A 25432-nucleotide genomic window follows, 5' to 3' on the forward strand; every position below is an offset into this window, starting at 1 on the left:
TGTCAGTTTCCTCAGCTGTAAAAAGGAAATAATACTTACTTCACTGGATTATTTTATTTATAAAAGCTCTAAATGCAGTGGCTGACAATATCTTAAGCACTAAATAAATTATTATGGAATAATCATTGCTTATGAAATGAGAAAGTTGAGAGAGAACTGATTTGGTGGAGAAATAGAATGAATTTGGTTTCACACATGTATTGTTTATTTATTTGATTCATATTTTACTAATCTCCAAAGGCCCTGATTTGAATTTTAGACAAATGGAATTTAAGTGCTGATGGGACAACCAAATGATGATTACCCATAGGTAGCCTGAAAATGTAGAAGGTGAGTTCTGGTGACTTATATAAGGGCTAGAGACATAGGTTGAGAATTATCAACATGGAAAGCCAGCTCCCCTTCTCTATACTAGTAAGCTCTTTAGGGAGGGAATGCTAAAGAGAGGTGGTCTGAGAACCATGCTTAGGAAGAGGAAGAAGAGGCAAGAGAAATACAAATGTTTGGTCATAAAAGCAGGAGAGGAATCCAGAAATCAGGAGAGTATAAAGTTGTGGGAGACGAGGAATGAGAAGAAAGTTAACACAAATGCAGCATAGAGTTCAAAGGCGAGACAGATAGAAAAGCAGATTAAGGGCGCCTGGGTGGCTCAGTGGGTTAAGCCACTGCCTTCGGCTCAGGTCATGATCTCAGGGTCCTGGGATCGAGTCCCGCATCGGGCTCTCTGCTCAGCAGGGAGCCTGCTTCCTTCTCTCTCTCTCTGCCTGCCTCTCAGTGTACTTGTAATTTCTCTCTGTCAAATAAATAAATAAAAATCTTTAAAAAAAAAAAAAAAAGAAAAGCAGATTAAATTTGGCTGGCACTCCCTGGTGGCCTTTGAAAGAGCAGTTACAGCGAGATCACCGATGTGCAGGCCAGGCTGAAAGATGGAACGGGAGTATATGTGGGTAGAAAATCAAAGTAAAAATATGAGCTAATAGTGTTTTGTTGGTTGTGGAGTGTGCAAGGAAGCTAAGAATGAGGATTCTCAGTCCTTCAGTCTGTGATTTCTTATGCATCACTTTCATAACAATTTCCCATAAATATGAACTTAAGGTTTTTTTTTTCTTCTTTTTCTTATTTTGCAACAGATGTGACACTCAACTCTCTGGTGTCTGAGGCATTTGTGAGGTTTTTTGTGGAGCTAGTGGGACATTATTCTTTGAGCATGACTGTCACTGAGCATGGGGAGCGTGTATTCCAAAGGGAACCATTCCGTAAATCCCACACCTCGCGAAGTGTACGCCACTTCCTGGATCTCTTCATGGAAACACAGATGTTTGCCGGCTTCATACAGGACCGAGAGCTTCGGAAAAGTGGGGTGAAAGGTCAGTTTCATCATAAGTTCTCCCCCTGTATTTAGTAAGCCCTTTGAGGGTTTGAAAATAATATAAACAAAAAAAAAATGGTATAAAGCTACAAGGGCTCAAAATCTGAGTTATTATGGGAAATAATTCTTTTTAAAATTTTGTTTTAGCTATGGGAGCACATTGGTAGTAAGCTGCAGAATTTTATTTAAGTGATTTTTAGTAAGTATTGGACAGTTTCACCAGCGTGAGTTTTCCTTGTAGGTTTGTTTGAGGTCCGGGCCCTCCAGTATTTGGAAACAATTCCAGAGTCTGAGCCCAGTGGGATGAATAAAATTTTGCGGAGTCTTGGTGAGTTGTTACGTTTTCTTGTTAAATAATGTGACTAAAAAACCTTTTGCAGAAACTGTGCCTTATCACAAAAGCTTTATAATCAAATCAATAATATAACTTCAAATAGGCTGACCTGAAACCATGACTGTACTTCCGAATTGTTTTGAAGAAAAAGAAGTCTTTCTCAGAGGTGGGGATTCTTTCATCAGAGTTGTCCTTGGGTCTGTTTTCCTCAGATAACATGCGAATTTGCATATCATAATTATTAATCTTTTCTAGGTCACATCACTTTGAAAATCTCATAAAAACTGGATCTTTGTCTCAGAAAAGTATGCTAGAACATACAAATTTGCATATAATTATAGAGTATTCATGGACCCTCCTGAAACCCATCCATGGACTCCAGATTAACACCTTTTAGGGGGGCGCCTGGGTGGCTCAGTGGGTTAAGCCGCTGCCTTCGGCTCAGGTCATGATCTCAGGGTCCTGGGATGGAGTCCCACATCGGGCTCTCTGCTCAGCAGGGAGCCTGCTTCCCTCTCTCTCTCTCTGCCTGCCTCTCCGTCTACTTGTGATTTCTCTCTGTCGAATAAATAAATAAAAATCTTTTAAAAAAATAAATAAAAACACCTTTTAGGGGTGCCTGGGTGACTCAGTTGGTTAAGCAACTGCCTTCTGCTCAGGTCATGATCTTGGGAGTCCCAGGATTGAGTCCCACATTGGGCTTCCTGCTCAACAGGGAATCTGTTTCTCCCTCTGACCTTCCCCTCTCTAATGCTCTCTCTCAAATAAATAAATAAAATCTTAAAAAAAAAAACAAACATCTGGTTTAGAGGTCATCTGAGGCAAAAGAGGATTTCCTCCAAGTCTAATTTTACACTTCAGAAAGAAACACAGATGTTTCTGATTTTTCAATTATAATAATTAACTTTTTATTATCCTTTGTGATATTGGGGAACAGTGGTGTGGTAGCCCAAAACAAGGAAGAACTATATTCCACGCTGTTTATATTGGTCCTTGAAATACGTAACCCCTGGTAACTAGACTTGTCATAGGGGTCATTTTGTAGTGTATGAAAAAATTTCAAACCACTATGATGTACACCTGAATCTAATAGGACATTGTATGTCAATTTTAATACAAAAAGAAAAAGAAATACATGCCCCTAATTAAAGTAAGGACTTGTTCTTATGCCTCGGTTGTTATTTCATCTTTATACCATGAGGTTAGATCAAACCACTGGTCCTGAACTCTAACTACAATATTTTAATCTCTGGGGAACATAAATGAACATTTTTCCCACTACAGGCTCCAAGAAATCTCTGGGGATCAGGCCAAGCAATTTTAACCTATAGTTAAGGTTGAAAGCCACTGGATTAGGTGAGGTCAGAGCTCTCTTCTACCTCTACAATTAGAGACATGGGGTTTGTTTATTTCTTTGGTAGTTAAACACATCACATGCTAGCTTGAGATGGCAGCTCACTCGTGCACTGTTCCAAATGACTAAGTTGTTAATCCCTTGCCTCAAATACTGTACAATAAATAAAAATGAACTATTGAGAGTTCACTCTACTTCTTTCTCCCTTTAGGAAGTAAGATGAAATTTCTGCAGAAGAAATGAAATCTTTGATAGACTCTCTCCATCTTAAACCGAAAGTGCCAAGAAAATATTTCTCCAAGAGTTGGGATGCCCTGCAGTGGCCTAAAAGATCCTGGAAAGATGAAAAGGTTACAAAGTGGGCCTGGTCCTTGGAGGAGGATTCTCCTGTTGCTGCTGTATAATCACTGGAGGATTGCTGGGAGTAGTCTGGAACCCATGTTCTCATTACTCTGCCTCCAATTTTTCTTTTCAGTGGCTTTTTCTGTTTGATTCTTGGTCTCATTCTTTGTGTTATGTGCTTAGTCTGTGAAGGCACTTGTTTTTTTACTAGGGAAAGATTTGGTGTTGGATTTAAAAAAAAAAAAAACAGCTCAAAGATGAGCACAGTGAGAGAAATGCTGGATTGAAGGTACTGGGGAAGCATGATGGATGTGCAGAGTGCACCCTACATACGTCATTCTCATCACTGAAATATCACCATGGCACCTTGAAAACTATGGGCTGTTGGAGCTGAGCTAAGGAATAGATTCCTCATATATCTCTAGTTTTTGTTTTTTAATCTAAAGTTCTATCTGAGGGAATCTAGTTATTAACACTGTTATTGAGTATCTTATACAAGTAGACACCTTGCAGCTCCTCCTCCACATCGTAGCTTGTCAACATTAAACTTTGTGGGATTATAGCTAATGAAAATACCCTTTGAAGAGCATGAGAACTCCTTCCCCTTTTCTTAGTGTCCCCCAAGTGCCATGTGTGATGTAGATCTATGTCATCTTACTCAGTCTTTAAGTCAACTTGATGAGATACTTGCATCTCCATTTTATTAATGAAGAAACTGGAATTCAGAAAGGTTAAGTAACTTGCCCAAAGTTCTACAGCAGAGCCAGAATTGAAGCCACGACTGTCAATTCATGAGCACAGAGAAAGTTGGTTAGTTCTGCAGATGGAAACTTGAGCTCTGTGAGATTATAGCTACTGAAAAGGTTTTCTTTTAAACTGAAGCATACCAGAGCTGATTTTCAGCTCTGAGGATAAGGGACATCAAACTATAGGAGCCTAGATGACTCACTTTTGGTTCCCCTAGAATTGGACTTTTTGCCCTAATTGAATTGGGACTCAGACTATGAATATTCCTGGGCATTCACCACATAATCACCCTGAACCTTAATACCTACAACAGCAGTAGTGATTAGGAGGAGGACCTTATCAATGATGGTTTAATTTTCACTGATAAATGTTACAAGCAGATGTCAGTTTGTTTTCTTCAATTCCTGCTGAGGGTTTTAACTGGCATAAAAATATTTATTCGAACTTAACAAAACCTTTTAAGTTGTATTATGATACAGTTTATTGAGTTGTACAGTATTGTCATTACAGCCCATTCAGTTGTGCATGAATGAACCTGAAGCAGACCCCATTTAAGACTGGTGCTATATAGTTCTTATGGGTCTAGAAAATAGAACTGAGCCTATGTCTTGTTAAAAAAATGTTTAAGCATCTTACCCCAGTGGGGTTCTTACCAGACATCTCTCCATTTGCCACTCCAATCCTGAGGGAAGAATGAGTAATTGGGAATTGTTTATAAAACGGGGGTAGGTCTTAGGGTGGTGAATCCTGACTGTCCCTCTGTGAGGAGACCTCGCTTCAGGGATGGGGGTCCTAGTTTATCCCGGAGACCTGAAGCTGCTTCCTTTTCTTAGGTCTGTTTTATCTTGTTTTTGTAAAGTATTATGAGTTCTGGACATATTTGTAAAAGAATCCCTCAAGACTTGTATAAAATGTTGTTTACAGATCTTTTAATGAATAAAAAATTGGAGAATTTTAAATAAAGTTGCTTAAGATGTAAAGATCTTCTACTTCGCATAAATCCATAACTAGCACATTAATCTAATGATAGGATTAGACAGTCCGTGGCCAGCATTTCTAGGCTGTTGGCAGACAAAGCCCGAGTCTGATCGTAGACACCGGGCAGGGTTTGCAGTCCGACTACCTTATTTGGCCTTGGCCTGCTTCGTGTATGGGAGCTGGGGACAGGGCAGAGCCGGCGCACCGGCAGCCGCAGGAGTGGTTGGGAGGTAACGAGAGGAACACGAGTCTATTTCCGACAGTCCTAAAGACAAGTGAGCGGATTTTATATAAGCCTCGAAGGCAAAATGACAGGATTTGTTGGAGCTGGAGTTGGTGGGCAGTTTTTAATCTCACCCTGGAGGAAAAGATCAGGTTCCTTTGTTATGTAGACCCTAAAGCTTCGCGAGTGTAACTGGCTACTGGCGCCGACTTCCAGAATCTGAAAAAACTGCATTTATCCAATGCAAGTGTTCTCAGAACGAAGAATAGTGAGGGGTACAGCAAGAAGTGCAAGGGGAGAAAAAAACCGCCACAAAGCAAAAAGTTAAGGGTTGTAGGTGGAAGGTTAGGGGAGTCGGTAACCTGTATCCCTCTCCCTGCCAAATCCTACTGCTAGTTCCTCCAAAAGTTTTAAACCATCCCGGTACCAGATACCAGCTTCCTCCAGGGAACGAAAAGTCCCAATTGCCCTCCAAAGTGCTCCCGGGTGGAGGCAAAAAAAAGGAGCACACTGGAGGACAGGAAATGGAGACGTTCCGCTGATTCTAGGACTCGCGACGTGACGTCACGTCCGACCAAGACAAAATGGCAGGGCACTTCCTAGTAGCTCGGCGAGGGCGCCTTCAGAATTGACAACTGAGCATGCGTCAGAGCCAAGGCGCATGCGACCTGTATTACGTCAGTGCGAGCGCATGCGTAATGAAATGGGCCTGAGTTTGAGCGCACACAGAAAATTTGGGCAAGCTTTAGAATGGCGGGCACAGGCTTAGTTGCCGGAGAGGTTGTGGTAGATGCACTGCCGTATTTTGACCAAGGTTATGAAGCGCCCGGCGTGCGGGAAGCGGTGAGTTCGGGCCGGGTAGCGGATTCAGCACTCTCGGGCCCTTGGTGCTGGAAGAAGCACCTTACAAGTTGCTACCCCTCCCCGGCCCCCGTTCTCGTTTCTAGGCTGCGGCGCTGGTGGAGGAGGAAACCCGCAGATACCGACCTACCAAGAACTACCTGAGCTACCTGACGGCCCCGGATTATTCTGCTTTTGAAGTAAGTGGGACGTCTTGAGGCCACCGTATGAGCTAGGATTCTCTGACTCTTTACTTTGGATCGAGAGTCTTAGACACGTAAATGCATTTTAAATTCTGGCTTTAACAATTGCCTGCTTGCCTACTACTTACTCTCTTATCGGTGTTCCCGATCCATTGAAAGCAGCTAGATCAGACTTCTCCGACGTTCTGATTCTGAGACCCCCTGAAGGGCTTGCCGGGGCTTGGCGAACTGCCCAGCCATGCAAAACGTAGTGTGTACGTTTTTCGGAGATCGGCTCCTTGCATAAATTCTCAGAGGCATCCTCTCTAGGGTCTTCTTTAAAACCAGTGATGAGGAATTTTTAATATATGTAAGCCTAGGTTCCTGAGAACCACTGGAGGGCGGCCTTTGTGTCACAGCGTAGATACTTAGCGAACGTATGTGAATGAGTGAAGTGAGAAACCATTTATAAGTAAAGTGCTCTTTAAATATTTAGCCTAGAAGTGCCCCCAAGATACTGCTTAGTACTTAGGGTGTAATTAGCTACATGAAATGTAAAATACCATCTCTAAATTAATAGATTCTGTTAGGCATTTTAGTATTTACATGTTTGGGGTTTTTTCCCCCCATTATAGGTAACCATGTATTTAATGAAAGAACTCTGTTATTTTTTAAAAAGATTTTATTTATTAATTTGAAAGAGAGAAAGATCACAAGTAGGCAGAGCAGCAGGCAGGGGTGGGGGAAGCAGGCTCCCCGCTGAGCAGAGAACCCGGTTTGGGGCTCGATTCCAGGACCCTGAGATCATGACCTGAGCTGAAGGCAGAGGCATAACCCACTGAGCCACCCAGGCTCTGGAAAGAATTCTACTATTAAAACACAGGGTTGGGCGCCTGGGTGGCTCAGTGGGTTAAGCCGCTGCCTTCAGCTCAGGTCATGATCTCAGGGTCCTGGGATCGAGTCCCGCATCCGGCTCTCTGCTCAGCAGGGAGCCTGCTTCCCTCTCTCTCTCTCTCTGCCTGCCTCTCCATCTACTTGTGATTTCTCTCTGTCAAATAAATAAATAAAATCTTTAAAAAAAAAAAACACAGTGTTTAGGGGTGCCTGGGTGGCTCAGTGGGTTATGCCTCTGCCTTCGGCTCAGGTCATGATCCCTGGGTCTTGGGATCGAGCCCTGGCATCGGGCTCTCTGCTCAGCAGGGAGCCTGCTTCCTCCTCTCTCTCTGCCTTCCTCCTGCCTACTTGTGATCTCTCTCTGTCAAATAAATAAATAAATAATCTTTAAAAACAACAAAAAAAAACCCCACAGTGTTTATACTGAAGTAACATGAAAAGTCAGTCAAGTTTTAAATAGGAAGATATTCCTATGATACATCATTTTATCAAATGTTTTCTAAATGTCGTTACCCAGATATAGATGGTACCACATTAAGAAGTAGATACAGTAATGCTTTCTTCTTAGATTGGCTCCCAAAATTTTCAGATAACTGCATTCAATCACGAACTTTTAAATATTTGAACCAGTTTTCCTTTTAACTCTCCTAAGTGCAACATATATCTCCTATCTTTATAATTAGCATACTGATCATTTATCCCTTTTTCACAATAGGAATTGATAGTGTACTGGGCTCACCATCTCAGTACTGAAAACAGCTCTGTGAACTATATAACTATATGTTTATTATCCTAATTTTTTAAATGGGAAAACTGCAGCTTAGAGAAAGTAATTTGCCCAAGACCATAACCACTCCTCAAATTTCTTTTGAAACTGCTCTTCCATTAATTCATTTAACTATTTATGAAGGTCTTTTCTAGCTAGGAATTGGGGGACTGTCTCAACTTTTTAGTCTAATTAATATAGTTGAAGCCCTCAAAAAATTGATAATTGCTCAGGATAACTGAAATACTACTATAGGTGAATACTTAAGCAGTTCTTTATACTCAGGGCCAGGAAATGTGCAGAACAGAAATGAAATAGGATATTGACCAAAACTTTGACCTAAAGAAGTAGAGCTCTACCATGTTTTTTTAACTTTACCATGTGTGCTTTGTTTTTGTTTTTTTTAAAGATTGTATTTATTTATTTATTTATTTATTTGACAGAGCAAGAGAGCACAAGCAAGTAGAGCCACAGAGGGAGAGGGAGAAGCAGGCTCCCCAGTGAGCAGGGATCCTGATTCGGGGCTCAATCCCAGGACCCTGGGATCATGACCTGAGCTGAAGGCAACGGCTTAACCAACTGAGCCACCCAGGTGCCCCACCATGTGTTTTTTTAAATCGTACAGTTGTGAGGTGCCTGCATGGCTCAGTCGGTTAATCAGCTGCTCTCAGCTCAGGTCATGATCTCAGGGTCCTGGGATTGAGCCCCATGTCGGGCCCCATGCTCAGCAGGGAGTCTGCTTCTCCTCTCCCTCTGCCTCTCCCCACTCTAACTCATGCTCTATAGCTCACTCATGGATGTGCTCTCTCTCTCAAATAAATAAATTAATTAAAATCTTTGGAGTTTTTTTTTAATATTTTATTTATTTCTTTGACAGAAATCACAAGTAGGCAGAGAGAGAGGAGGAAGCAGGCTCCCTGCTGAGCAGAGAACCCGATGTGGGGCTCGATCCCAGGACCCTGAGATCTCGACCTGAGCCAAAAGCAGAGGCTTTAACCCACTGAGCCACCCAGGCGCCCCTAATTAAAATCTTTAAAAAGAAAGAAAGAAATCATACAGTTGTTAGAGCAGATAGTAGAACCAGTTTCTTTAACCTCTTCCCTTTTTCTCATTCTTTGCAGAGTGAAGTGTAAAAATAGCAGCCAGGGTCAAAAGGAAAGTATGGATATAGGCTCAAAGCCCTAAAGCAAATTATTTTATGTCAAGTACTCTCCTCCCTTCCCCCACCCCCCAGTGAATACTTAGATCCAGGGTCCTCAACACTGGCTTCACTATACAGTCAACTGATGGGTTAAAAACAAGTTACAATCATGCCCAGTCTCCACCTCAGAAAAGTTAAATGGGAATGGTGGAGAGGGGTAAGATGATGTGGCTGGGAATGAAATTGTTTTCAAAGCTTCCACCTGATTTCTGTGTGCTGCTGGGACTGGGAACCGCTGATCTAGGAATAATCCTTTTCTCTGTGGGTCCCTTTACATATGAAGTGTACGTATTCTGATTCTTGAGAATATTTAACTCAGAGAAGACTTGGTGGGAAGGAAAATGATCCATTTTATTTTATTTTGTAAATTTTTTGGAAATGATCAGTTTGAATGGATAACAGAAATATTTAAGTAGGTTAGATTCATTGTTTGGTGGTTGTTAATTGAAATTTATTGATATGATTTTGGAAATAATTCTTTCCCCTAATTAGACCGACATAATGAGAAATGAATTTGAAAGACTGGCTGCTCGGCAACCAATAGAATTACTCAGTATGAAACGGTAAGTTATATTTCTGGTTTCTCCTGGACCCAAATCATTTTTTTTTTTTTAAAGATTTTATTTATTTATTTGACAGACAGAGATCACAAGCAGGCAGAGAGGCAGGCAGAGAGAGAGGAGGAAGCAGGCTCCCTGCTGAGCAGAGAGCCCGAAGTGGGGCTCGATCCCAGGACCTGAGATCATGACCTGAGCCGAAGACAGCGGCTTAACCTACTGAGCCACCCTGGTGCCCCCCCAAATCATTTTTTATTTTTAAGTTACTAGTAAAATCGCTATAGCTCGTAATATGTGGAAAATGAAAAATTCTTGTCTGATTTTATGTTTATGTTTCTTCACACAATAGTGGTTCCTCTATCCTTTGTTTATGTTCAGATATATTCTTTGCACCTTTATTTAAAAAGACAAAATAGGGGAGCCTGGGTGGCTCAGTTGGTTAAGCATCCCATTTTGATTTTGGCTCTGGTCATGATCTCGGAGTTATGAGATCAGTTGCCTGCATAGGACTCCATGCTGAGTGTGGAGCCTGCTTAAGAGTCTTCCTTTCCCTCTACTGCTCCCCACCTCCCCATTTGCTGACCCAAGTGCGTACTCTCTCTCTGTCTCTTAAAATACACACACACAAAATATGTAAAATCCAACAACAGGAATGGTGATTGTACTGAAGTTCATGTTTTTAAGGTTTTCCAAGGAGCGGCACCTGGGTGGCACAGTCAGTTGAGCTTTCTGACCTGTTGGTTTCGGCTCAAGTTGTGATCTTGGGGTCCTGAAATCGAGCCCCGCATTGGGCTCTGTGCTCAGCAGAGGTTCTGCTTGGGATTCTGTCTCCCCTTTCCCCTGTCTCTCTGCTCATGCTGGTTCACTCCCTCCCTGTTCAATAAATAAAAGCTTAAAAAAAAAATTCTTTTTTTTTTTCCCCAAGGAAATGTTCCTGATTAGGCATCTGGTTCTTCACTGATCACATATCTAGGTGAAATCATGTTATGATTTATAATGATCCTTGATTGATTCTGACATAGAACTAATCAGTAAACAGTGCCCAGATAGTTTGACTTTGGTTCCACTGTGTTCCCTCCTGTTCCACTTTATTACAAAACTGCTTCTCCTCTCTCAGAGAAGAAAACTCCAAACATCCTTTGTTACTGTCTCTAAAATGGAGAATCGGATTGCTTAACATGTGAGATCTCTTTCATCTTGAAGTAAGTATGGAATTATGAGAACCACTAAGTACTCTGTCAGAGCAGAATCCTTTGAGATAGAGCCACATGCACAGGTCTATCCTCTCAGCAGATGTATAGATTTAGAAGAGGGATTTGAGTCTGTAGAACCAGAGGATCGTATTTCTTGTGTACCATTTCCTGTCTGGCCTGAGTGAGTGATAAAGGAAGTTCTGGGATTCTTCAATTCTTCATTTCCAGGTGCTTCTTCTCTATAGATATTCACAGCAGGAACTCCTTTATGACCGTATATCTCACAGCAAAAGTAATGACCCATTAAGCAGTGGATCATGAAGGAAATTTAGTAAGTTTCCAAAAGTTAACTTTCTTAATAAGAAAGGTAGTAAGATCCAGAAGTTCTCAGAGCAGTTTTTTAAGGAAATAGAAAATAACAGAATATAATGCAAGTAAAGGCAACTATTGTTTTGTGAAACTTTTTTTCTTAAGATTTTATTTATTTGTCAGAGCAGAAGTGGGGAGAGCAGCGGGCAGAGGGAGAAGCAGGCTCCCCACTGAGCAGGGAGCCCAATTTGGGACTCGATTCCAGGACCCTGGGATCATGACCCGAGCTGAAGGCAGATGCTTAACCGACTAAGCCACCCAGCCGTCACTGTTCTGTGAAACTTTTGTTGAGCTATGTGTATTTGGGTACTGGATCACAGATACTTCCTACCAGGAAGTTTGAAAACTGCCACATTACAGCTTTTTTTCTTTTTTTTTTTTAAACAAAGTGGTATGTCACTTTTTTTATTTTGAGGGAGAGCAAGTGAGCAAGAGAAACTTAAGTAGACTCCATGCCTAGTGTGGAGCCTGACACAGGGAATCAAGGAATTGATCTCATGACCCTGAGATCATGACCTGAGCCGAAATCAAGAATTGGATGCTTAACCAACCAAGCCACTTAGATGCCCCTGGTTTATCACTTCTTGATCCTAGTTGCATGCCCCTCAGTTGTTCATAGGAATAATGTGGAGTCTTTATCTAGTCAAATTATTAAAATGGAAATTAAACTTAGTTTGTAGTAACTCCTCAATAATGAGCTAAGATTCATGAAGAGTGTACTTACTGGCTATATCAACAGTGGTGAAGGACTGTTTAGTGTGAAGCGAGAGAATAGAGAAGGTCCAAATACAAAGAATTTTTACATCCCTTACCATTTTTTTCTCTAGAATGGTTTGGTTGTGTCGGTGGGAACCTGGATGATTGTAAGTGTGTTTTTCAAAAATGATAGCAGGGGTGCCTGGGTGGCTCAGTTGGTTAAGCATCTGCCTTCAGCGCAGGTCATGATCCCAGAGTCCTGGGATTGAGTCCCACATCGGGCTCCTTGCCCAGTGGGGAGCCTGCTTCTCCCTCTGCCTGCTGTTCCCCCTACTTGGGTTTTCGCTCTCTCTCTGACAAATAAATAAAATCTTTAAGAAAAAAAAAAAGATAGTATAGGGTCCTTTGTGTCCTACTTTTTTCTCCTAATATATCACAAGCATGTTAATGTTTTAAGTATTCTTCAGTGGCATCATTGAGCAGCTAATTTAACAATCTTTTATATGAATACACTATAGTTTATTGAATCAGTTCATGTTCAAGTAAACAATTTTTTTGTTACTGTATATAATGGTGTTAAATCTTATTTGTAAATGGATTTTAAATAGGTTCTTATTGAACAGTCTGATCTATCTCGAATTTTCCATGGATTTACATTGTGCATAGACCTGTGAGGTGTTCTTTTGGAAGGAATGGAAAATTTAGAGGAATATGTGGTTTCAGTTTATTTTTGTTTAATTTCAGGTATGAACTTCCAGCCCCTTCCTCAGGTCAGAAAAATGACATTACCGCATGGCAAGAATGTGTAAACAATTCAATGGCCCAGTTAGAGCATCAGGCAGTTCGAATTGAGAATCTGGAACTAATGTCACAGCATGGATGCAATGCCTGGAAAGTATATAATGAGTAAGAAGCTTTTTGTTTTTATTAAACCCATCCCACCCACAGTTTTGGCATATTTTTTATATAGGAATGGGTGCCTGGGTGGCTCAGTTAGTTAAATGTCTGACTCTTGTGGCTCAGGGTCATGGGGTTGATCACCATGTCTGCTTGAAGATTCTCTTCCTCTGCCCTTCCCCTTGCTTACTTGCTCTGTCAAACAAATAAATCTTCATAAAAAAAAAAAAAGTGAAGTGGGATTTAACTAGTATAGTGGACTTTCATTTGAGATGATGTCCTGGAACTACTACAACCCGTATGATAAGCCATGGCTTTCAGACCCACCGCACAGAGTACAGAGGAGGGGTGCCTGGGTGGCTCAGTGGGTTAAGGCTCTGCTTTCGCCTCGGGTCATGATCTCAGGGACCTGGGATCGAGCCCTGCGTTAGGCTCTCTGCTCAGAGGGAAGCCTGCTTCTCCCTCTCTCTCTGCCTGCCTGTGATCTCTCTCTGTCAAATAAATAAATAAAATCTTTAAAAAAAAAAAAAAAAAGAAAGGTACAGAGGAGATCTAAACCTAACCACATTTATTGTGTAATATTGTAATTAAATGAGTTCTGAGGTCTGATTGACAAATCACATATGGTGGAATGGAATCCTTAATGTGGGGCATTGCTCATACAATCGATTCTCATTAGTTGCATGTTATATTCTATAAAGTGGCCTTGAATACTGAATTAGCAAATACTATAACATTTTTCCTGGTGGAAATAATGTATGTGTATGTATACACACCTCATATAGACTATAAATCCTAAAGACAACTCCTGGCAAATTCTATTTTCTTTATTTTATGAAAGAGAAAACAAAGTTCAGAAGTGTTAAGTAATTTGGCAGAGTTGGAAATTAAATCCTGTCCTTTGGTCATCTCTGTATGAGACCTGAAACAGTAAGTCAGAGTGCTTCCTTGTTCCACTCCAGCTAAGAATCTACACATCCAACAACTCAATTTTTGCACATGCTGTTCATGATCTCAAAATGCCACAGGTACTGATCTTGGGGTTACAAGTAAATTTGAGTGAGTGGGTAAGTTCATAAGTACAGAATCTGCAAATAATGAGAATTGACTATAAGAGAATTAACACAGGAAGCAAAGTACCCACATAAGCCACTGAGCTCTACTTTCTGTTCCATGCAACTTGCTTTAGGTTTTGTTATCTTTCTAGGGCTCAGTTTTCTTATTTGTAAAATTTGGTTAGACGATATCTATGATGCCTTTGAGCCCTGAAATCCGCTGAGACTGTATTAACATTTTAATAGTTTAAGGAGAAAAAGCCCTTGAACCTCATGACACTGCATCAAACTATTTTGCTAGAGTATGTTTCCTGGAATAATAAAGCAAAATCACAAAGAGATAAATGGTTTTTCTCAGTTTTTCAGAAGTTTTAAATTTATTTGGCCATGTAAGGATCCAGTGGGCAAAATCCAGAATTCGGGAAACTACAGCATAAATAGTTCATTTCTTTTGTGAATATGTTGCAAGGGAGATAAAGGAAAAATGGGTTTGGGAGGATTAAGAAACAGATCAAGCAAACAAATGTCTTTTTTTTTTAAAAAAATGGTCTGTATTGTATGAAGTGGAAAAATGGGATCTTTGTCCTCAAGAAGCTTTACCTAGTTGAGGAGATAAGATACTTCTCTGCCAGATAACCAGTAGCCCGTAATTAGCAATATGGGGACACGTGCTATATCGTGTACTGTGTTCTATAAACTACAGACATTTATAGAAGGGACATTAAGAAATAAGGTCATTAAAAAAAAATAAGGTCATTTTAAAATGGTGAGATTTGGGGGAATTTTGGTAGTTCAGTTGGTTAGGCGTCTGAGTGTTGATTTCGGCTCAGGTCGTGATCTCAGGGTACTGAGATTGAGTCCCATGTCAGGCTCCTTGCTCAGCAGAGAGTCTGCTTGAGATTCTTTCTTTCCCTCTCCCTCTGCCCTTTTCCCCCCATGCTCGCTCTCTCTAAAATAAATAAATCTTAAAAAAAAAAAAAAAATGGTGAGGTTTGGATATTTAGAAGAGAATGAGAATGCTCCCAAGAAGGTTCTAAGAGAGCATAGATGCGGGGGAACAAAATAATACATTGAAGAAAACATTGCTTTCAACTTGCCTAGAAACCTCTAATACTTTTCAGGTGCCTGGGTGGGTTAGATGGTTAAGTGTTTGCCTTCAACTCAGGTCATGATCCCCAGGTCCTGGGATCAAGTCCCACATCGGGAAATCTGTTTCTCCCTCTCCCTGCCTCTCCCCACTGCTTGTGCTTGCTTGCTTGATCTCTCTCAAATGGATAAATAAAATCTTAAAAAAAGGAAAAGAAAGAAACCTTTAATACTTTCCCATTTGTTGCAAAGTAAGATCCAGACTATTTAACATGGTATTCAAGGCAAATGGCTGTGTATCTCAATGGTAGACATTCATTCCAGCCAAGGGAATCCTCTCTGTCGTGATTATCATAGCTTTGTCCTTGCCTTTAGTCATGGTTCACCACCTCCTAGAGTGTCTTTACCTAGTCTACCTAAATTCAGTTTATTTAAGGCTCTATTCTAACCCAATCCTTTGTCTTCCCATCTTATAAAAGTAGGTTTTCTTCCTTGTAAAAGGATTTGAGGGCATCAAACATGGCATGGGCAGTAAGCTTTTAGTTCTAGGTAGGTTTTGGTTCGTGATTACTTTAAAAAAAATTTCATTAATGAGAAATTTTTGTACTTGCAATTAAAGGGAAACCTTCAAGGCCAGGCTTTGTTTTTACAGATAAACAGGTTTAGCCTCATTGATGTCAAGTGACTCATTAAAGGACATACAGCTTTTTAGGGCAGAGCTGGGACTAGAACCCAAGTCTTCTGACTCTCATGATGCAGTGCTAAAGTTTTAATAAAAATATGTTCAGTGCTTGAGGAGGGTCCTGTATATGGATAAAACCTCATTTTATTACACTTTGCTGTTTTACATTTTTTACGGATTGAAGGTTTGTGTCAACCTTGCCTCAGCCAGTCTGTCGGCCCCATTTTCCAATGGCATGTGGTCACTTCCTGTCTCTCACATCTTAGTAATTCTCTAAGTATTTCAAACTTTTCCATAATATTTGTTACAGTGATCTGTGATCAGTGATTATGACTCATTTAAAAGTCAGAACGTTGGTTAGCAATTTTTAGTTAATAAAGTATTTTTTGATTAAGGCAAGTACTTTTTTTTTTACACACAATGCTGTTATACACTTAATAGACTATGGTATAGTATAAACAACCTTTATATGTATTGGAGAACAAATTCATTTGATTTGTTTTCTTGCTATACTTGCTTTATTGCATGGTCTGAAACCAAGCCTGCAATATCTCTGAGGTACACTTGTACTCATGGAGGATGAAAGAAAGGAAAAGACAACAAATAAACGGGGCTTTCAGGAAGAGGTCATTCAAGGGGAAGCTTCCTATTAAAGGTCAGAGGTCAGGACTGGAGTACCAAACTTAACTGCCCTGAGGAACATGGAGTGATCCCTAGAAATCAAGGAAAGGGAGATGAGCTGTAGGTAAGCCTGGAGAGACACAGCTGTTTGAAGACTGAATCTTCAGAGAATTGCAGTTAGTGAGGGAAAAAAAAAAGTAAGTCAGTAGAGACAGAAGAATAACTTAGGAGAAAACCAGGATATTTGAGTCACGAAAGCCAGGAAACAATAGTAGATCTACAGCAAGAGGATAGTAGGGCCATTGTGGTTGAAATGGACCCTAAAGGTGATTTTCTGCTGCCTTAAGAGAAAATTGATATGGTTACGAGAGTTACATCTCAGTAAAGCTGTTATTTAAGGGCAAGGACAGGGGATGGCCTCTACTCTTGAATCACTTCTCTAATGACAGTAGTAACTTGGCACTCTATATTGCTCAGCTTTCCCCCTTTGGCACTAAGAGCCAACTTGCACTGGAATCACAGTCTCCAGCCTTCCAGTTTTCTCTTATCTCTCTAGCTAGCCGTAGGCAGGAGGGGAGAATAGCAGGACAAATGCAGGTACAGAAATATGGAGATAATAAGGGATTTGAATGAATACACTCATATGAGTTATTTTCAGTGTTCTCCATGAAAAGTACTGACAGTTTAAGTAGTGACAGGTACAAAAAATCAAAGTGTCCGTGAACTGGTTGGGCTCCAGAGGTTAAAAGACCTGAAATGGAATTCATCTCCAACATTCATCTATGTTACCTTGACTAAGTTACTTACTTTTTCTAAGCTCTTAATGTCCCTATATGTGAAATAGGGGCAATCGTACCTACCTCAAAGAATTCTTAGGAAAATTAAAGTAGCTAATATGTAAAGAGTGTCTAACGTGGTGTTTGGCATGGAGCTCAATAGCGGAAGAACTGGAACCTGTATCAACTAGATAGCTCAATTTTAGTTGGTATGTTAATGTCTGTTAACCTGATTTTCCTCTTTTCCTTCCTTAGAAATCTAGTTCATATGATTGAACATGCACAGAAAGAGCTCCAGAAGTTAAGGTAAGTTGTTTCTTCCTCTTACTTTATTTTATTATTTTATTTTAGTTTTTAAGTAATCCTTCATCCAATGTGGGGATCGAACTCACAACCCCGAGTTCAAGAGTGCATGTTCTTCTGACTGAGCCAGCCAGATGCCCATATTTTCCTCTTATTTGAGAGTGAAGTTTAGGTAGAACCTTAATAAACAGAATGAGAAGACAAAAGAATCAATGGACTGTAGTCATTTAAGAGTAATACCTGATGATCCACTCTGTCCAGCATCCAGTGCTGGGTTTGCCCTACTGGAGTGGAGGAGAAAGAGACTTAACGTTAGACTTAACATTTGGAAACATCTCTACCATGTCATTTGCAATTTGCAAATCTACAGACATTAAAAAGGCACTTTTAGGAGAAAATGTTGCAGAACGACGTGTATAATGTGGGGTGCCTGGCCGACTCAGTCAGTAAAGCATGCAACTCTTGATCCTGGAGTTGTGAGCTTGAGCCCCACATTGGGCACTTAATTTAAAAAATTAAATCTATACTAGCACATACACATATAGGAGTTTGGGGAAACACCCACCAAAAACTGAACAATAATTAGGAGAAGCATGTGGGAGGAGGGACTTCTGCTTTTTATTTTCTATTTGCATGTATGTGAATGTGTTTAATTTTTCATGGTGAGCTTATGAAATTTGTAATTGAAAAATAAAAGATAGTTAATTCTCAGAATTGGTCTGTAACTGTATACATCTGTCCTTTTCAAGGGATTAAAGATGTGTTGATTGTTGATTTCTCTGTTGATTTAAGTCTTACGTTCAAATGTAGGTGGGTTGTATAAATAATTTTTTACAGGAAACATATTCAAGATTTAAACTGGCAGCGAAAGAACATGCAGCTCACAGCTGGATCTAAATTAAGGGAAATGGAGTCAACGTGAGTATCTTCACTTTCATCAACTGTTAAATCGCTTAGCACATTTTAAGATCAGGATTTAACAGTATGGTTCAACAGTACTCAAATGCGATGCCACAAGTGTCACAGAAATGCTGTTTTCTGAATGGTGCTCTTGACTGCCTCTGCCTGTCTCTGATGTGTGGTCTTGGAAGGCATTAAGAGGGACAGAACCACTGTTACTTGATTCTGGTCTCAGAGCACCGTATTTTCAGTTCAGTATTTCTGCTCTGAATAGGATTCGACTTACATTCTCCATTTAAAAGGAAGTAAACCATCTATTTTTTTAACTCAGGGAGATTTCATACTTCGATACTTTGTGTCCTAGGGTTTTTTTCCTTTGTTTATATACTTTTAAAATGTTCCTCATATGTGTAGATAATTTTATATGAATCCCTATAATTATGAACCTTGTATCATTTCTCTTTTTTGCTTTGCTGTTTCCCTTCTTCCTCCTCACCCCCATCTTTCTCCTTGTTTTACTTTCTCCACCTCCATACATTCCATGTTATCAGTCTGTTCGTCTTTTCACATTTTTCTTCAGGCTAATAAAATCTCCCAAATACACATCTGTGTTTCTTTTTATTTGTCCTAGAGATTTTTTTTTCTGGGGGAGGGGGAAGGCTGCTTGGATCTGTGGAATTGTCTCTGGTTCTAGAAATTTCTCCACCATTTTTAACTGCTGCTTCTGCCCTATTTTCTCTCCTTTTATGTTAATCCCATTAAATATAATCTTCCATCACCTCGTCCTATCTCCAACTATTTCTAATTTGGTTTTTAAAGTTTTTTTAAATTTGAAATAATTTTAGATTTACATTAATTTATAAGAGATAATACAGCTAGAATCTTTTTTCTTCTTTTAAGATTTTATTTATTTAGGGCGCCTGGGTGGCTCAGTAGGTTAAGCCGCTGCCTTCGGCTCAGGTCATGATCTCAGGGTCCTGGGATCGAGTCCCGTATCAGGCTCTCTGCTCAGCAGGGAGCCTGCTTCCTCCTCTCTCTCTCTCTGCCTGCCTCTCTGCCTACTTGTAATCTCTCTCTGTCAAATAAATAAATAAAATCTTTTTTAAAAAAGATTTTATTTATTTATTTTGGAGAGAGCTTGAGCAGAGAGAAGGGCGGAGGGGAAGGGAGAGGGAAAGGGAGAGAATCTCAAGCCGACTCAGCATGGAGCCTGGCGTGGGTCTCAAACTCATGACCCTGATGTCATGACCTGAGCCAAAAGTGGACACTTAACTGACTGAGCCACCCAGGCACTCACTACATCTAGAATCTTACATACCCTTTTCCCCCGATTCAGTTTTTTAAAATGGAAATTTAGAAGTGAAGGTTCATATTATGAACCTGGCTGAAAACATGTATATGGTCAAATCTCCTAAGAGAAATTTTATATTGAGTAATTTTTTTCTTTTTTTACTTTTCTAGTTGGGTATCCCTGGTCAGTAAGAATTACGAGATTGAAAGGACTATTGTGCAACTAGAAAATGAAATCTTTCAAATGAAGCAGCAACATGGAGAGGCAAACAAAGAAAATATCCGGCAAGACTTCTAAAAAGACAAACTTGGTGGGAAGAAAAGAAGGCAAGCTGGGCTTTCACAGAAGATCAGGCACCTGAACTGTGAGGGAGAACCGCATCCTAAGAAAATCATCAGTGGTTAAATGTTTATTGTAGAGTGTGGACTGTTATATTTGTACATTTCAGCAAAATAAAAACTTTCAGCTTGGTGGGGTTTTTTTTCCTGGTTTTTTTTTTTTTTTTGCCATTTAAAAAAAATCTAGGCTTTCAAAGTAAGTATGATATTAGAATAATATTATATCATGGGATTAATTTTGAATCATTGGAACATATTTTGTATCTGAGAGATCTTTAACATGTACAAGAAGTGGGAAACTTTTGGTTTATATATTTCGAAATAAAGGGGTGTTTCTAAACAAATTTTTGATTACCAAGCAAGACTTCCAAAATACAATGGCTCCATCTCTGTCAACCAACTCCATCATCGTAGGTACAGTTTCATAAAACTTGATAGGTGCTGAGCCCTATTTTAAGCATGTTAGGTAGATGAACTAAGAGGAATAAAAAGATAATTTGATCCTCACAAAAACCTTAGGAAGCAGATAACTGTTGTTCCCATGCACAGACTTGTAATGGGTGCTGATTAAGTAGCCTGTTGAAGTTGTATAGCTGGAAAGTCATCCAGGTGTTCAGTCCAGTAGTAGTACAGTGCCAGAGTTGTGTTCTAACCCTCTATTTGTAAGGAATGAATAAGTATAAAAGATTACTGCCTGATTCAGAAAAAATACTTGCAGTCTCCTGTAATCTTTGTGCTCTTACTTTTTGCTCTCTGGGTTCCAGGTTTTCCTTATCCCAAGCCCAGCTGAAATGCAGAGTGTTAAGTTTGTGATTATGAAATAAAAACTAGACAGTAAAGCCCATTATTGCAGGAGGGGGTAAGATGGAGAATTAAAACAATGTTACTCCCAAGTTTTTCTTAATGGAGGAGAGAGAATACCATTCTTGGGAGCAGAGGGTTCCTGGCTTAAGGTTATAACTTACCATGAGCCTCAAATATTGCAATCTTTTATTTTTTAAGTTTTTATTTTACTTACCTTATTTTACTTAAGTATCTCTACACCCAAGATAGGGCTTGAAGTCACAACACCAAGATCAGAAGTTGCGTGCTCTTCTGACTGAGCCAGACAGGCGCCCTTGGACTCTAAATTTTTTTTTTTTTCCTAACAGTATTACTGCCCTATGGGAGGATTCATTCCACTATCATCTAATCCAATTTGCTGCACCTTCTACTCAGCCCCAAGAAATTGTATCTTCTGCTGTTCCCTAAGAGGCTAGACTTTGGGTAATCCCTGTCTCTTGCCACACTCCTCTCTCCAGTGATACTTCCTCAAATCCGCCTTCAATCTTTTCCTGTTTTGCTAGTAAATCCCAGTCTGGTTTAGTGACCAGCCTGAGGGCTTGCACGTTTCCTTGGCTGAAGTGAGCTCGGAGGGCCCAGTTCAGAGGACATTACTTCATAGAAAGCAGCAGCTCTCCTCAACAGCAAATCACTAAATTGAGATTGAGAGTTCCCTTTCTTTTCTTTTTTTTTTTTTTTTTTTTTAAGATTTTATTTATTTATTTGACAGAGAGAAATCACAAGTAGACGGAGAGGGAGGCAGAGAGAGAGAGAGGGAAGCAGGCTCTCTGCTGAGCAGAGAGCCGGATGTGGGACTCGATCCCAGGACCCTGAGATCATGACCTGAGCTGAAGGCAGTGGCTTAACCCACTGAGCCACCCAGGCGCCCCAGAGAGTTCTCTTTTCTTTAGACTCATCATAGTCCTGAAATTTGTCCCATTAGTTGAGATTGCCTTCTTGTTCATAAATAACTACGTAGAGCTTGAGGGTGACCCCAAAACTAAGAAAAGTCAGCAAGTTAACTATCACTAGGTTGATCTGTGAGCCCATAAATTGCCTGTTTGCACAAGTCAGTTTCAGTTGGATTTTCCATCACAACATAAACCATCCTAACTTAAGACGCTCAAGATAAAATAACCAGGTTTTTTTTCCTGAAGATATGTAACATACGCAGCAAAACACTGGATTTTTACAATGTTTTATCTTACAGTATGCAGCGTGGATTGAGGTCTCTTCTGTTGCCATCCTACAAGGGAAAATATGAGCAGAAGTAAGTGTGAAATAGTTACTGTTCCCTATCAACTTCGAGAGAAATTGAGCTTCCTAGCCCGTATGAAAGAAATCTCAGTTACTCAAAAGTTCACTGGCATGTTTGTAAGTTCTCTGGAAAAATCTCCGGGGTGTCTGGCTGGCTCAGTTGGTAGAGCATGTGACTCTTGATCTCAGGGTGACTTAAAAGTAAAATCTTTAAGAGATATTTTAATCTCGTTATCTTTAATCTTAATTTTTTTTTTAAATTTTTGCAAAAGATATGTACTTTGTCTTCCTTTACCCCTCCACCTCCTTTTCCCTTTCTGCTATTTGGTTCCAATCCAGTATTACTGCCATCCCAAACTTAGTGGTATTAAAAAAAACAATAACAAGAATTTATGTTATCTTTTACAGTTCTGAGGATTTACTGGGCTGAGGTAGAGAGTACTTAGGGTTTCTTGTACAGTTATGATTCCCCTCAATAGATTATTCACTTGTATCTGACACATGGGCTGGGAAGATTCAGACAGCTGAGTGCTGGGACATTCAGGAATCTTTGGGGCACCTCTCTCTGTGTTTGTTGTTTCTCTGGTATGGAGGCTTCAGGGTAGCCAGACTTCTTCCACGACAACTCAGGACTCCAAAGGCATACATCAGAGAGTCCAGCAGAAGCCTATTACCTTCTATGACTTGGCCCTAGAAGTCCTATTTAATTCTGATGCATTGTATTTGTTAGAAGCAAGTCAGTGAGTCCAACCATTATTCAAGGGAGAGGAATTAGATTCCATCTGTTGGGGATAGTGTTGAAGAATTTTTGGACATACTTGTTTTTTCTAAACTTAGACATGTCTTAATATCCCTCCCATTTCCTTTCCAATGATTCAGTCCTCAAATCATTAGATGGGACAGAAAAAGTAAATATCCATGTAGAGCATGGGCCCTAAATCCATTCTGGCTGCTGTCCTTAGAAGAGAGGAAGACACACACACACACACACACACACACACGCACGCATGCACACACGCACACACGGAAGGCACCGGAAAGACACACCAAGGGATCATCACGTAAAGACAGAGATTGCGGTGATAAGTCTACAAGCTGAGGAATGCCAAGGATTGCTGGCAAGCACCAGAAGAGCCTTCTGAAAGAGTATGGCCATGCTGACACTGTGACTTCAGACATCTAGGCTCCAGAACTGTGAGACATCGGTAAATGTCTTGTTTTAAGCCCCCAAGTGTGTGGTATGTTACTAAGGCAACACTGACAAATTAAAACAGATACACTGTGACAAAGTTGAGGGCCACAGTTGTGTTGAAAACAAAGACTCTGCGAATGATATTCTGGAGGACTGAGGCTGTTCATCCCTCCATCCCCTACTCTCTGCCCTCTCTCAACAGGAAATTGGAAAATCTTTGGAGCCCAAGAGAAAAAAACCTAAAGTTTGTTGAAATTGACAGTTTTTCAACAAATGACTCAGCCAAGTCACTTAGTGAGGCTCAACAACCCCTTCTACTCTAGCACACAGAGCTTCTAATCTGTGTTTTACTTCCCCACCTTTTTTTTTCCTCCAGAAACGAATTTTATTATTTTAGAATACTCCTTAATTAGCGAGCAATTATTTATGTGAAGGAGAGTTCAAAAAACAGATTTATGACTGTTAGCCTTGTCCTCGATTAGAGATTTATGAATCATACACAAAATATTGTTGCCTAGAATAGGTAACTCTAGAAGTGGTAGTAGAGAAGGTCTAAGAGGCTATGAACTTGGAAGAGCTTCTCTCTGCTTGTCTGACTGTGCCAGTTGGACCACAGGACTTGGGTACAAGGATGGAGATGTTTTCTCTGAATTTAAAGCTTTCCCACAGTTCAAATGCTCTTTCCCGCATGCATCAGTTCAAAGGCTTCATTCAGTTGTTCAGAAGGCAGATTTCAAGTCATAAATTCATCAACTTTAATCTTTTGGGGCATCTATTGGACACCAACTTTGGGACACTTTGCATACTCTTCCATTCTCCAAAGGCAGTGCCTTTCCACATGTGGCCTGTGACCAGCTAAAACGGGCGAGTGGTGATTTCTTCCCCTGAAGCGTCTACTCCGACTACCATGATGACTCCCCAGTCTTGGTGGTGGGCCTAGAGCACGGCTCTCATGACTTTCACGTAACCAGCACACTTGAAGGAATGGGCCACTCTCCCATCAGTCATTTCAATGAGCATTTCCTGGATGGGTGTCCAGAAGTCCTGGGGTTAATAGAGGCTCCAAACTCCTTGGCCCTTGTGAATTATCTTTATCAGTGTCCACACCAATGATCCAGGATGCACAGCCCATGAGAGCTGCCAGTCCAACTCCTCCGAGGCCAAAGATGGCACCAATGGAGCCAGACTGCCCTCTGTCAGTGTTCACAGCGGCGTCATGATCAGTTGAAATGCCATAACCCAGAAGGCAGACTTTATCCAGAGGTGCTAATGGATGAATTTTAGCAACAGAGATGTCAGCCACAACTGTATCAGGAAATGTGCTGGTTCCCATGGAATGTAGAATTGTCTTTCCTTTGCAAGTAAATCTGCTAGTACCATCTGGCATTAGTCCTTGTCCCTTGAGTAACTCTTACCTTCTGCAAAGGTTTGTTTTAGGGTTTAGACAAAAGTTACATTCTCCACACTGGGATATGAAGTGGGATGACAGTATCATCGGCCTTCAGCTTAGTAAAGCCTTTGACAACACTTTCCTTGATTCTAGCACCTTTAGGGCCCAAGATCATTGGAAAACTCCCCTCGGGATCAGCTCCACTCAGGTTATAACCATTGGTGTGGCAAACTGCAGTGGTGATCATCTTAATTCGAACTTCACGAGCCTTTGAGATGCCACCTCTACCTCCCATACAGAGAGAGGCTCTCCTGCCTCCCAGGCAGGTGAAGCCTTGCACTTGATAACGTGGTTCGCCGTGTCCTTGGACTCAGCTCAGTGAGGGGCAGACATGGTGGGCCTCATGGGGACATCCCATTCTTAACTACGAACAGACAATTGAGGATTAACAGACATAGCCAATGAGCATCTTTATCGTGAAAGACTAGGAACAAAAACAGAAGAAACCCCATGAGGAAAACAGATGGTGCAAGGAGGAAACTTTGGTTAAGAAATATATCCTCAGACGGGGCGCCTGACTGGCTCAGTTGGTAGAGCATGTGACTTTTGATCTCGGGGTTGTGAGTTCGAGCCTCACATTGGGGGTAGAGTTTACTTAAAAAAGAAAGATGTAGGGGCGCCTGGTGGCTTAGTGGGTTAAAGCCTCTGCCTTTAACTCGGGTCATGTTCCCAGGGTCCTGGGATTGAGCCCTGCATCGGGCTCTCTGCTTAGCGGGG

The 25432-nt window shown here is 40.7% G+C and overlaps 2 protein-coding genes and 1 pseudogene across 9 annotated transcripts in view; 2 read left to right on the forward strand and 1 right to left on the reverse strand.

Annotated features, from left to right (window-relative positions):
• The window catches only part of DENND2C (DENN domain containing 2C), an 84026-nt gene extending 78900 nt beyond the window's left edge, over window positions 1–5126 (forward strand). For all 7 annotated transcript variants that reach the window (XM_032302645.1, XM_032302647.1, XM_032302644.1 and 4 more), the window contains 3 exons: window positions 1131–1367; window positions 1611–1697; window positions 3269–5126. In XM_032302645.1, coding sequence (XP_032158536.1) covers window positions 1131–1367; window positions 1611–1697; window positions 3269–3300 — 356 coding nt within the window. In that variant the 3' untranslated portion in view covers window positions 3301–5126. The remainder of the gene's footprint in view (window positions 1–1130; window positions 1368–1610; window positions 1698–3268) is intronic.
• Window positions 5127–6019: 893 nt separating this feature from the next.
• On the forward strand, window positions 6020–20705 carry BCAS2 (BCAS2 pre-mRNA processing factor). 2 transcript variants are annotated; one of them, XM_032302658.1, is made up of 7 exons: window positions 6020–6190; window positions 6295–6387; window positions 9723–9793; window positions 12790–12951; window positions 17418–17468; window positions 18303–18383; window positions 19827–20705. In XM_032302658.1, the coding sequence occupies exons 1-7, from the start codon at window positions 6098–6100 to the stop codon at window positions 19951–19953; spliced, it is 678 nt and encodes a 225-aa protein (XP_032158549.1). In that variant the 5' UTR covers window positions 6020–6097; the 3' UTR covers window positions 19954–20705. The 2 variants fall into 2 exon arrangements, with proteins under 2 accessions (XP_032158549.1, XP_032158551.1); XM_032302660.1 differs by lacking the exon at window positions 18303–18383.
• A 3212-nt stretch (window positions 20706–23917) lies between these two features.
• On the reverse strand, window positions 23918–25048 carry LOC116567548 (annotated as a pseudogene).
• Between the last annotated feature and the right edge of the window lie 384 nt (window positions 25049–25432).

Source organism: Mustela erminea, chromosome 10 (assembly GCF_009829155.1).
Source record: "Mustela erminea isolate mMusErm1 chromosome 10, mMusErm1.Pri, whole genome shotgun sequence".
Taxonomy (NCBI): Eukaryota; Metazoa; Chordata; class Mammalia; order Carnivora; family Mustelidae; genus Mustela; species Mustela erminea.

Bases quoted from the DNA above. Each gene is read 5' to 3' on its own strand.
- BCAS2 (XM_032302658.1), top strand. From the start codon at position 6,098: ATGGCGGGCACAGGCTTAGTTGCCGGAGAGGTTGTGGTAGATGCACTG. The intron at 6,191-6,294 runs GTGAGTTCGGGC...TCTCGTTTCTAG, and splicing joins CGCCCGGCGTGCGGGAAGCG to GCTGCGGCGCTGGTGGAGGA. The intron at 12,952-17,417 runs GTAAGAAGCTTT...TTCCTTCCTTAG, and splicing joins GCCTGGAAAGTATATAATGA to AAATCTAGTTCATATGATTG.